Source organism: Camelus ferus, chromosome 4 (assembly GCF_009834535.1).
Source record: "Camelus ferus isolate YT-003-E chromosome 4, BCGSAC_Cfer_1.0, whole genome shotgun sequence".
Taxonomy (NCBI): Eukaryota; Metazoa; Chordata; class Mammalia; order Artiodactyla; family Camelidae; genus Camelus; species Camelus ferus.
Window position 1 is genome coordinate 3,551,876 of NC_045699.1, and position 12,602 is coordinate 3,564,477.

General features: G+C 42.3%; 1 protein-coding gene across 2 annotated transcripts in view; it reads right to left on the minus strand.

Moving 5' to 3' along the window:
• Window positions 1–12,602, minus strand: part of IPPK (inositol-pentakisphosphate 2-kinase) — a 51,189-nt gene that overhangs the window by 17,281 nt on the left and 21,306 nt on the right. For both annotated transcript variants that reach the window (XM_032477406.1, XM_032477407.1), the window contains exons 7-8: window positions 3,681–3,739; window positions 3,221–3,293 (exon numbers count right to left, since the gene is read on the minus strand). In XM_032477406.1, coding sequence (XP_032333297.1) covers window positions 3,221–3,293; window positions 3,681–3,739 — 132 coding nt within the window. The remainder of the gene's footprint in view (window positions 1–3,220; window positions 3,294–3,680; window positions 3,740–12,602) is intronic.

A 12,602-nucleotide genomic window follows, 5' to 3' on the forward strand; every position in this document is an offset into this window, starting at 1 on the left:
TTATACGTGCCACCATCTGGGGTCTTTGCACACTGCAGCCCTCCGGGGAAGCCCACCCTCAAGCACCATGTCATTGACCAAGAGGCAAACCCCACTGGAAAGTGAAAAAGAAAAGTTCTCAGAAACCAAAGACCAGAGCCCTGGGCCTGAGATACAAACCCTCAGAGCAGAACACGTGGCATGTTGGCAACCTCGACGTAGCCCACAGCCCTGACTCCCAAAATAGCCCGTAACTCGAGAGCCCAAGTGACACTGCTACTGAGGGACACATGGCATCAGTCTGACCTTTGAGCAGACAAACTTCTCTGCCAGGATGGAGGTACATTGGCCACCAGCATCCCAGAGGGCTTTTGTCCTCTGTGAAAGACGGTGCCAGGCTCCAGCCAGCCAGGGTGGGTGAGGCCAACAGCATCGCTAGTACAGAAACCTTCATCTTTGAGGCCATCCTTATGACTCCTTATGACACCAGCATTCCCAGGGCTACAGACAGGGGTGCTCAGTGGGTCCAACCTTGTGCCTTTCATGGGGCGCTGCAGTGTCGGGGGAAAGGCCCCTAAGGGAACTCTGGTCCCCACACCCCTGAGCAGCAGCTGATCCCAGGGGAGCGATGAATCCCGTGTCCCTGGTTTCCTCGTCTGGGAGACAGCCATCAGCAGCCTCCAGGAAGGTCCCCAGGGCCCCCCCACCCCTTGATGCTCATACCCTGTCATCCTCTCCACCCTGGGGAGGGTCTGGCTGTGCAACAGCCAGAATATGTGCAGAACAGCACACCCCCGGTGAGATTACGTCATCAGAGCTGCTGTGCGCTCGGTCTTGACGACTGTCTTCTCAGATCACAGCAGCCACAATGGGCAGCCCCACGTGGCCAGCCCCACGTGGCCAGGAACTAAGGCCTCCTGCCAGTGGCTGTGGGGGGCCCCATCCTGGGAGCAGAGCCTTCAGATGGGGCGCAGCCTCAAGAGGGACCCCGAGCCAGAACCTGCTACACTGCCCCTTAATTCCCAGCCACAGAAACAGAGATGGCATGTGGCTGCAACGCAGTAGTGGATAATGCAAATGAGGAGGACCCCTACTCTGCCCCCAGGTGGCAGAGGGGGGTCAATTCAATCCAGTGAGAAGGGTGGACTGGGCACTCCTCCCTCAACAAGGTCCTGGGATTCAGCAGCAAGGTGCCTCCCCTGGGAGTCCCTGTCAGCGCTGTCAGAGCTCAGAGACCCTGACCCTGGAGATGGGCCTTACAGAGGGAGAAGGGTGTATCAAGCAAAGGGGAAAAGCAGGAGCTCCCAGGAGGAACGCAGGCCAAGGTGAAGTGTTCAGCCAACACAGCCGACACAGGCTGCAGCCAGGAGAGGGGCCAGGACTTGGCCTGCAGCCCAGGATGCTCTCCTCCAGGCCTGTGAGCAGCAGCTGAGTGACCCTTGGACAGTAGCAGGCCCCTCCCTAAGGCCTGGAATCCAGGGAGAAATCCAGGGCATTTTCCATATACAAATATGGTTGCTCAAGGACCTCATGTGACATGTGGCAGACAGCTACTGTCCCAGGGTTGGTGACAACCCTGCCACGTCTCACAAGTGTCCTGCAATGGGGTGGACAGAGCCACAGCCGTGGAGTCTGTGAACAACACTCAGACAAGGAGAAGGCCCCAGCAACAGACAGCACGACAGGGGCACCAACCATGACCCAGGAAACTTGTCTTCCACACCTGAAACCCTGCAGCGAGGGAAGGCGTGAGCTTCGGAACCAGAGCGCCTGCTCCTGAGGGGTCATGGCACATGCAATGATGTGTTGCGTTGCTCCAGGCATTATTTTAAAAAGCCGTTCCATGTCACTTCTCCTAATCTGTCTCTTCTGAGACTATGATCTCAACTCCTGTATCTTTTTCCCATGCTGATTTCAACAGAAGCAGCAGACAGCCAGGGTCCCGGTCCCAGGTCCCAGGGCAGGGCGGTTGGGCCAGGGGCCAAGCAAGATCCACCGCTCAGTCCAGGGGGCAGTCAGAACAGGGTCCACTTGGGACAAAACTGCACTACAGGCTCCAAATAAATCCCCAGATGAAAGGGAATTTATCTTTAGGATTTAAATATAAAATTCCTCAAGTCTTTAAAAGAATTCAGAATAAAAACTGATTTTAAAACATGGCTTCTTTTTCTAGCTTTGGCAAGGTGCAGGCAGAAAGGGCAGAGCCGATTCACTCTGACCAGAGTTCTGAGCCACGTCGGGGGAAGAAGTCACAAAGAGGCTTCCCTCCCGCCCCTCCCGAGCCCACCTCTGAGGGGCACCCAGTGCTCAGCACAGCACCAGCCACACGGAGCAGGACGCAGAAGGCACAGGGCTGTCCAGATTCCACAGCCCTGCTCCTCCACACAGACCCGACGCCTGTGAGCCTGGACCCTGTCATCAGCTCTCACTCATATGTCACACTTAATGAGAATGCAACCAGCGCTGGGGGCAAAGTCAGTGATGAGCAGAAAAGGAGACACAGCTCCAACACAGGCCACACCAAGCCCTCCTCCAGATCTGGGCCAGCTCTGCTCCCCAGCCCCGGCAGCCTCTCTCCCCATGCCCCTGCCACCCAGCCTCTCCTCCACGCATGCCCGACTCCTGCCAGCAGCAGGCCAGGTGACCACCGGACCTCAGCAAGCCCGGTCAGGGCGCCAGCAGCAGGTGGCAATGAGGAAGCAGAGGTGTCTGGGCCCGACGGGAAATATTCAGCAAGCAGATCCCTTCTCCTACGCAGTCAGGAAGCAGAATGACCAGAGCTGCAGGACTCTGAGAACTCATTAATTGACAAGGAGGTCCCCCAATTATAAGTTCCCTAAGTTAACCTGGAGGAACTGGTACAGGGGTGGCCACCCTCTAGGTTGCCCTGCCCCAGCTCCCGCTCCCAAGTCAACCACACAGAAGGACGCCTGGGACGCAGCCAGGGCCGCCTTCATCCAAGAACCAGAGCCAGGGTCTGTGCGACAAGGGAGCCCAAGGCTACCCAGCGGTCAAGCGGTCAACGTCACACACCCCAGGAAGCACGGGATGACATGCCCATAAAATGAGGCTTGGAAAAAGGACCCAAAGGATCATACTGAGGCAGCCCCAGCCCAGATGTCCTAGTCTGCAAGGTCACAGAGCCCTGTCAGGGACCAAAGCGCCATGGGTTCACCCAGCTCAGCTCAGAAACCCACCGGCCCCACCCTAGAAAGTGCATTAAAATAGAAGCAACTCTTACCTTAAATATCTTTAAGTTGTTCTGTGCCTCCTGTAACAAGCTTTTCAAAGCAAAGTACATTCTCTGTTTATTCCTAAAAGGGGAAAATATTATTGACAGAATTAGAGCGCACTGGGCATTCACCTGCCTGTGGCTCAGGGGCCATGCCCACAGCTACCAGTTGAGGTCTCCAAGCTTTATGGGCTGAGGAGCTGCACTGCCCCCAGCCCTCCTCACAGAGGCACCCCCATCCCTGGCCCACCCTGCTCTCTGCCCCTTCCTCTGACAAAATCTCCCCGGCTGCCGTCTCCCGCAGGTAACCTGCAGAAACCTATGGAGGCCCAGGGCCCTGGTTATCTGCAGGTGAGCAGCCCCCACCTCACAGAACCATCGTCCCCCTCTACACTGCACAGAATGCCACCCTCCCACCCCGGCCTCCAAGAAAGGCAGGACTAGGGACAAAGGAGAAGTGTTCTCTTACCCTGAGTAGAGATCGAGGGGACAGTATTTACTTATCTGCTTCCACTTCCCAGTTGCCACCTGTTGAGAAACCACCACATGGTGTCAGTGACTGGCTTGGGGCAGCACTGGACTAGCTCTAAGACACAGGTCAGCCCAAGTGACAGTGACATGACCAAGGCGGGTGAAGGGCCCAGCGGCTGACATCACCTCCAGGTGCACATCACTAGCAGGGGCAGCAAGCTTGACTGTGACCCCAGGAAACCTCCGCCCTGCTCTGAGAGGCTCACGTGGCTGCCAGCCCCTCCATGTGAGCAGAGAAGTGGAAACAAGCACCTTTATAAGATGACAAGGCTAAATTTTGATAATACGATGAACAAATCTTTAAATTTATAATATCCAGGAAGGGGAGGGTATATCTACCAAGAAATTTCATGTTACCAGTGAAAAGATAAATTGGCATAACCTTTTGAAAGGCAACTTGTTACATTTTTAAATGGTTGGGGAAGAAAGAACAGTAATATTTCATGACGTGAAAATTATATGAAATTAAAATTTTGATAAATAAAACATTTTTGGAACATAAAAAAAAAAAAAAAAAAAAAAAAGAAAGGCAACTTGCTGGTTTCCATCAAAATTTTAAACGTGGGTACCCCGTGACTTAACAAACCTATGAGGCATCACTGGGTCAAAGACGCTCACCACACCGTAACTATAATAGGAAGACCTAGAAACAGCTAAATAAATCAAAACACATTTCCGCTCTACGGGCCAGAACACAGCAGGCCACACACTGAATGAAGGAATGAACGAGTAATATGCAGCTACTAACTGAAAGAGGCAGAACTAAAACTCATCAACACTTACTTAAGGAGAAGTAACTGGCAGAACAATGCATATGATGTCACTTAAAAAAAAAAAAAAGGATATATGCATCTATACATGCATATATCGATATGCACTTGAAAAAGTCTTGAAGGATTCATAACAAACAATCTCCAAGGATTATTTAGGTTAAAAAAGCAATTAGCAGAACAATTACTTATGGCAAAACCCCTATTTGCTTTATAAAAGTGTATGTGTGCATACATACACATGTGAGCACACGGTAGATCATGTGTATGGAAAAGGCATCACCTCATTTCCAGTTCAATAATGTGTATGTTTGTTGGCACAGGAAGAAGTTTGGAAGGATGTACAAACTGACATGAGTTACCTCTGGGAATGCAAGAGACCTAATTCATAAAATTCCATATTCTGTCAGTTAAATGAGCAAGTACTGTTTCCTAGTAAAGATAGTTCTTAGGAGAGGAAAGAGGAAAAGGGCCTGAGAAAATAACTGAAAAGATAATAGCTGAAAACTTCCCTAACTTGGGAAAGCAAACAGTCACCCAAGTCCAGGAAGCACGGAGAGTCTCATATAGGACTAACCCAAAGAGGAACACACCTAGACATATAATTTAAATGACAAAAATTAAAGATAAAGAAAGACTATTAAAAGCAACAAGGGAAAAGCAACAAATAACATACAAGGGAACTCCTACAAGGCTACCAGCTTATTTTTCAGCAGAAACTCTGCAGACCAGAAGGAAATGTCAGGATATATTTAAAGTGATGAGAGGGAAAAACTTACAACCAAGAATACTCTACCCAGCAAGACTCTCACTCAGATTTGATGGAGAAATCAAAAGCATTACAGACAAGCAAAAGCTAAAAGAATCCAGCACCACCAAACCAGCTTTACAGCAAATGCTAAAGGACCTTCCCTAGAGGGAAAAGAAAAGGCCACAACTAGAAACAAAACTACATAATGGAAAAAGCTCAGTGCTAAAGGCAAACATACGGTCAAGGTAGGAAATCATCCACACACAGACTAGGAGGAAGGCGAAAAGACAAAAGTAGTAAAATCACCTGTATCCATAATAATTAGTTAAGGGATACAAAACAATTAAATGTAAAATATATTATCAAAAACAGTAATCAGGAGGGGAGGAGAGTACAAATGCACCTCAATATATATAAGGCAAATGTTAACAGAAATAAAGAAAGAAATGGACAGTAACACAATAATAGTAGGGGACAATAACAGCCCACTTACATCAATGGACATATCACACAGACAGAAAATCAATAAGGAAACATCTTACACAACATAATAGACCAGATGGACTTGATTAATATTTATAGAGCATTCCACCTGAAAGCACCAGAATACACATTCTTTTCAAGTGCACATGGAACATTCTCCAGGATAGATCACATGCTGGGCCACAAAGAAAGTATCACTAAATTTAAGGAAACTGAAATCATATCAAGCATCTTTCCAACCACACTATGGGATTATATCAACCACAAGAAAAAAACTGCAAAAAACACAAACACATGTAGGCTAACAATATGCTACTAAACGTACAACTAAAAAACCAATGGATCACTGAAGAAATCAAAGAAATCAAAAAAATACCTAGAGAAAAATCAAAATGAAAACACAAGGATCCCAAATCTAGGGGACAGAGCAAAGGCAATTTTAAGAATGAGGTTTACAGTAATACATGCTTACCTCAGGAAACAAGAAAAAATTACAAATAAATAACCTAACCTTCCACCTAAAGCATCTAGAGAAAGAAGAACAAACAAAACCCAAAGTTAGTAGAAGGAAACAAATCATAAAGATCAGAGCAGAAATAAATGAAATAGAGACTAAAAAACAATAGAAAAAGTCAGTAAAACTAAAAGCTGGTTCTTCAAAAAGACAGAATTGATACACCTTTAGCCAGACTCATCAAGAAAATAAAGGAGAGGCCCCTAAATCAATAAAACCAGAAATGAAAAAGGAGAAGTTACAACTGACACCACAGAAACACAAAGGATCATAAGAGACTACTACAAGCAACTATACGCCAATAAAATGGACAACCTAGAAGACATGGACAAATTTGTGGAAAGGTACAATCTCCCAAGACTAAACCAGGAAGAAATAGAAAATATGAACAAACCTATTACCAGCAGTGAAATAGAATCAGTAATTTAAAAACTCCCAACAAACAAAAGTACAAGACTAGATGGCTTCACAAATGAATTCTACCAAGCATTTAGAGAAGAGTTAATGCCTGCTTCTGAAACTATCCTAAAAAACTGCAAAGGAAGGAACAATTCCAAACTCATTCTATGAGGCCAGCATCACCCTGATACCAAAACCAAAGACACAAAAAAAAAAAAAAGAAAAAGAAAATGACAGACCGTTATCACTGATGAACACAGATGCAAAACTCCTCAACAAAATACTAGCAAACTGATTCCAAAAATACAAAAAAAGAATCATACACACCACAGTTAAGTGAGATTTATTCCAGGGATACAAGGATTTTTCAATATCTGCAAATCAATCAATGTGATACTCCACATTAACAAACTGAAGAATAAAAATCATACAGTCATCACAATAGATGCAGAAAAAGCTTTTGATAAAACTCACCATCTATTTATCATAAAACCTGTCCAGAAAGTGGGCATAGGGGTAATATAGCTCAACATAATAAAGGCCATATATGACAACCCACAGCTAACTTCACACCCAATGGTGAAAAGCTGAAAGCATTTCCTCTAAAATCAGGAACAAGACAAGGATACCCACGCTCACCACTTTTATTCAACAGTTTTAGAAGTCCTAGCCACAGCAATTCAGAGAAGAAACAAAAAAGAAGTAAAAGGATTCCAAACTGGAAAAGAAGAAGTAATGCTGTCACTGTTTGCAGATGACATAGAAAATCCTAAAAATGCTACCAGAAAAGTACTAGAACTCATCAATGAATTTGGCAAAGTTGCAGGATACAAAGTTAATATACCGAAATCTGTTGCATTTCTATACATTAGCAATGAAATATCAGGGGAAAAAATCAAGGAAACAACCCCATTTACCATTGTATCAAAAAGAATAAAATACTTAGGAATAGACCTACCTAAGGAGGCAAAAGACCTGCAACTATAAGACCAAAAACTTTAAGACACTGATGAAAGAAAATGAAGATGACACAAACAGATGGAAAGATATATACTGTGTTCTTGGATTGAAAGAACCAGTATCATTAAAATGGCCATACTACCCAAGGCAATCCACAGATTCAATGCAATCCCTATCAAAATACCAATGGCATTTTCCACAGAACTAGAACAAAAAATTTTTTAATTTGTATGGAAACACAAAAGACCCTGAATAGCCAAAACAATCTTGAGAAAGAAAAATGGAGGTGGAGGAATCATGCTCCCCAGCTTCAGACTATACTACAAAGCTACAGTCATCAAAACAGTACGGTGCTGGCACAAAAACAGACATATAGATCAATGGAACAGGACAGAAAGTCCAGAAATAAACCCATGCACTTATGGTCAATTAATCTATGACAAAGGAGGAAAGAATATACAACGGAGGAAAGACAGTCTCTTCAGTAAGTGGTGCTGGGAAAACTGGACAGCTATCTGGAAAAGAATGAAAACAAAACATTCTCTAACACCATATACAAAAACAAACTCAAAATGGATTAAAGACATAAATGTAAGACCAGATCCTCTAAAACTCCTAGAGGAAAACATAGGCAGAACATACTCTGACATAAACTGTGGCAATATTTTTTTGGATCTATCTCCCAGAATAACAGAAATAAAACCAAAAATAAACAAGTAAGATCTAATTAAACTTAAACACTTTTGCACAGCAAAGGAAACCATAAACAAAACAAAAAGACAACCTACAGAATAGGAGAAAATATGTGCAAATGATCAGAGCAACAAGAGGTTAATTTCCAAAATATACGAACAGCTCATACAGCTCAATATCAAAAAAGCAAACACAAAAACACAGCCAAAAAATGGGCAGAAGAATTAACTAGACAATTCTTCAAAGACATACGAATGGCCAGGCCAACAGGCACAGATGCTCAACATCACTAATCATTTAAGAAACACAAATCAAAACTACAATGAGGTATCACCTCACACCAGTCAGAATGGCCATCATCAAAAAGTCTACAAATAATAAGTGTTGGAAAGGGTGTGGAGAAAAGGAAACCCTCCTACACTGTTGGTGGGAATGTAAATTGGTGCAGCCACTATGGAGAACAGTATGGAGGGTCCTTAAAAAACCAAAAATGAAAAAAAAAAAAAAACCTAAACTAAAAATGAAGTTACCATATGATCCAGCAATTCCACTCCTGGACATATACCCAGAGAAAACTCTAATTTGAAAAGATACATGCACCCCAATGTTCATAGCAGCACTATTTACAACAGCCAAGATATGAAACAACCTAAATGTCCATCAACAGATGAATGGATAAAGAAGATGTGGTATATTCATTATATATACACACAATGAAATATTATTCAGCCATAAAAAGGAATGAAATAATGCCATTTGCAGCAACATAGACGGACCTAGAGATGATCATACTAAGTGAAGTCAGTCAGACAAGGGAAGACAAATATCATATCACTTATATATGGAATCTAAAAAAAAAAAAGATACAAATGAACTTACTTATAATACAGAAATAGTCTCACAGATGTAGAAAACAAACTTATGATTACCAAAGCAGAAAGCTGGGGAGGGATAAATTAGGAATTTGGGATTAACATATATAAAATAGATAACCAACAGGGGCCTACTGTATGGCATAAGTAATTATATTCAGTATCTCATAATAACCTATAATGGAAAAAATCTGATAAAGAATAGATAGATAGATAGATAGATACATATATATGTGTGTGTGTGTTCAATCGAATCTTTGCTGTACACCTGAAACACTGTAGATCAACTATACTTCAGTTTAAAAAATGGGAAAAAAACTTTCTGGAGAGGATGCTGAAAAAAGAAAAAAAAGAAAGTTTTAATAAACTGTACCTGGACCCAAGTCACTTTATGCAGAGTATAATTTGTTAAAAAAAAAAAAATATATATATATATATATATGTATATATAAAACAAAATAAACACATCTCCCCCCTGCCCAAAAAAGGCCTTAAAAATCCATTCACATATGTTGAAAATGAATGGTGACAATGAAAACCATCTCCTAGGGAATGGCTCGTATCCCTCCTCTCCCCTAAGAGCCTAGAAAGTTATAATACCACAAAGGAAAAATGGGATGAGTCAGCAAAAAGAGACCATGGTCTTCTGAAAATTCTCTCTTCCATTAGGGCAAGGAGAAACCTGGCAAAAGCTGCCAGAATCAAAATTTTCAGAACTCAGAAAATTAACCAAAGGCATGTACCAATCTGGGGAGAATCATACAAGAAAAACACCCATATCTAAACAAAAATGGTGAGCTATGTGGCACTTTTAATCCCCCGGTCCTACCCCTTCTCTCCAGCACCGAGGGAATCCTAAAAACCAACAGCCCAATCACAGGGAAAACAGAACCCCAGTAGCCCCAGGAGAAAGCTAAATGGGGCAGGATCTTCTCCAAAACCTCACTCCCAGAGAGTGCTCATTACTTGACCTGTCTCTTGGTTTTCTGTCTTCATTGACTTGACTCAGAGCTACCTGGCTGAAAAGGCGCATTTCTCCCCAGGGACATTTGTGAAAATATTCAGAGGTGATTGTTTAACTTCATGGCTGCCTGAGATACTGGATAATAGTTGTGGCAAACAATAGGCTAACCTAAAGCTAAAGAGAAAAAGCAAGAACAGTATGTACACAGGGCTCTGAAAAGCTCCAGCACACCGTGGGCATCTAGAAGGCCACACTCAAGCTCTGGAAAGACCCAAAAAGGCTACCCCCTCCTGGTGATCTGAGGGTCTGCAGAGGTGAAGGTCAAGTGCTGACGGCAGGCCTCAGCACACACACAGAGCCCCTCAGCAAAGGCTGGGAAACTAACTGGTTCCGTGCACTTAAGGAACCTCTGCCAAACCATTAGCTGCTCACTTAAGCTAATGGAGCAGACACTTTAGAGGCTACACACAACAAAGAATAAACTTCTCAAAATTAGCAAAGAAGAGTCACAAAAAAAATAACAATTACAACAAGCAGCAATAACAAATACTAGAGAGGTTGTAGAACCTGATTTCCAGAGTGGCACACTGTATTACTTAAAATGCCCATTTTTGACAAATCATTACAAGAAATGCAAAGAAACGAAAAAGTATGGTCCATACACAGGAAAGAGGCAATCAACAGGCTGGCCCTGAGGCACTTTAGACACTGGAGCTACTAGACAAAGACTTTAACTCAATTACTTTAAATATGCTTAAAGCTAAAGGAAACTAAGGACAAACGACTGAAGGAAACAAGGAGAACAATGTCTTCACAAACAGAGAATATCAATAAGGATAGAAATTAGAAAAGGAAACCAAGTAGGAATTCTGTCATTGAGAAATAAAATAACTAAAATAAAAAAGTCACTAGAAGGGCTCAACAACAGGTCTGAGTAGGCAGAAGACACAATCAGTGCATTTTAGGATAAAGTCCAGGAGATCGACATCATAACAAAACTGTCCAAAGAGAGAGGCAGAGAATCTTGAAAGAAGCAAGAGAGAAGTGACTCCTGATGTACAAAGAAGCCTTCATAAGATCAACAGCCGATTTTTCATTGGAAACCATGGAAGCCAGAAGGTACTGGGATAGCCCACCCACAGTGCTGGGAGAAAAAGATCATCAACCAAGAAGTCTTATCTATAAAATTATCTTTTCAAATGGAAGGGTAATTAAGACATTGCCAGATAAACAGTAACTAAAGAAATGTGTTGCTGCAAAACCTGCCCTACAAGAAATACTACGGGGAATCCTTTGGGCTGAAATGAAAGAGCACGAAACAGTAACTCAAATCCACGTGAAGAACTAAAGAGCACTGGTAAAGGAACTACATAGGTAAACATAAAGGATAATAGATTTTGTTTGTATCTTTTTTCCTCCTCCCTGATTTAAACCATAGAATGTCCCCTGAATGGCATAAGGCAATTATTACAAATCTGTATTGACAAGCATACAGGATGTAATTTACATGACAGTAACAGTACAACAGAGGGGGAAGGCAACAAAGCTTTACAGGAGCAGAGTTTGTGTATATCATGGAAATTAAATTGTTACTAATTGAGCTAGATTGTTTAGGTTAAGAAGTTAAATTAATAGGCAGAACAACAAGACACAAAATCAACCAGGAGATATAAGACTTGACCCACATTACAAAACCAACTAGACTAAACAATTATCTATAGAGCAAGCCAGCCAACAACAGCAGAATATATTCTAATCAAGTAAACATGAAACATTCTTCAGGAGAAACTGTATATTAAACCACAAAACAAGTCTCAATAAATTTAAAAACACATGAAATTATGTAAATGTTCTCCAAACTCTGTGGAATGAAATTAGAAATCAGTAACAAAAGGAAATTTGAGAAACTCTCAAATATGTGAAAACTAAACACATTCCTAATCATCAGTGAGTCAAATAAGACATCAAAAGGGCAATCAGAAAATAAATTGAAATAAATGAAAATGAAAATACAATATACCAAAATTAATGAGAGGCAGAGAAAGCAGTGCTCAGAGGGAAATTTATACTTGTAGACAACTATATTAAAAAGAAGAAAGATCTCAAATCAATAATCTAATTTTCTACCCTAAAAAACTAGGAAAGTAAGACCAAACTAAATGCAAACACAGGGACAGAAATAACAGATAGAGCAGAGACAGATGAAACAGAGAACAGAGCGGGAAAAACTGGGAAAAGAAACAAAACCAAAAGTTCTTTCTTTGAAAAGATCAATTATGACAATCTTGTGGCTAGATCAAGAAAAAAGAAACAGGACTCAAATGACTAAAATCAGGAATGAAAGAAAGAACATGACTACCAACCTTGCAGAAATAAAAAGAATTTTAGAGGAATGCTGTGAACAATTATATGCCAACAAGTTAAATGAAATGAACAAATTTTTAGAAACATACA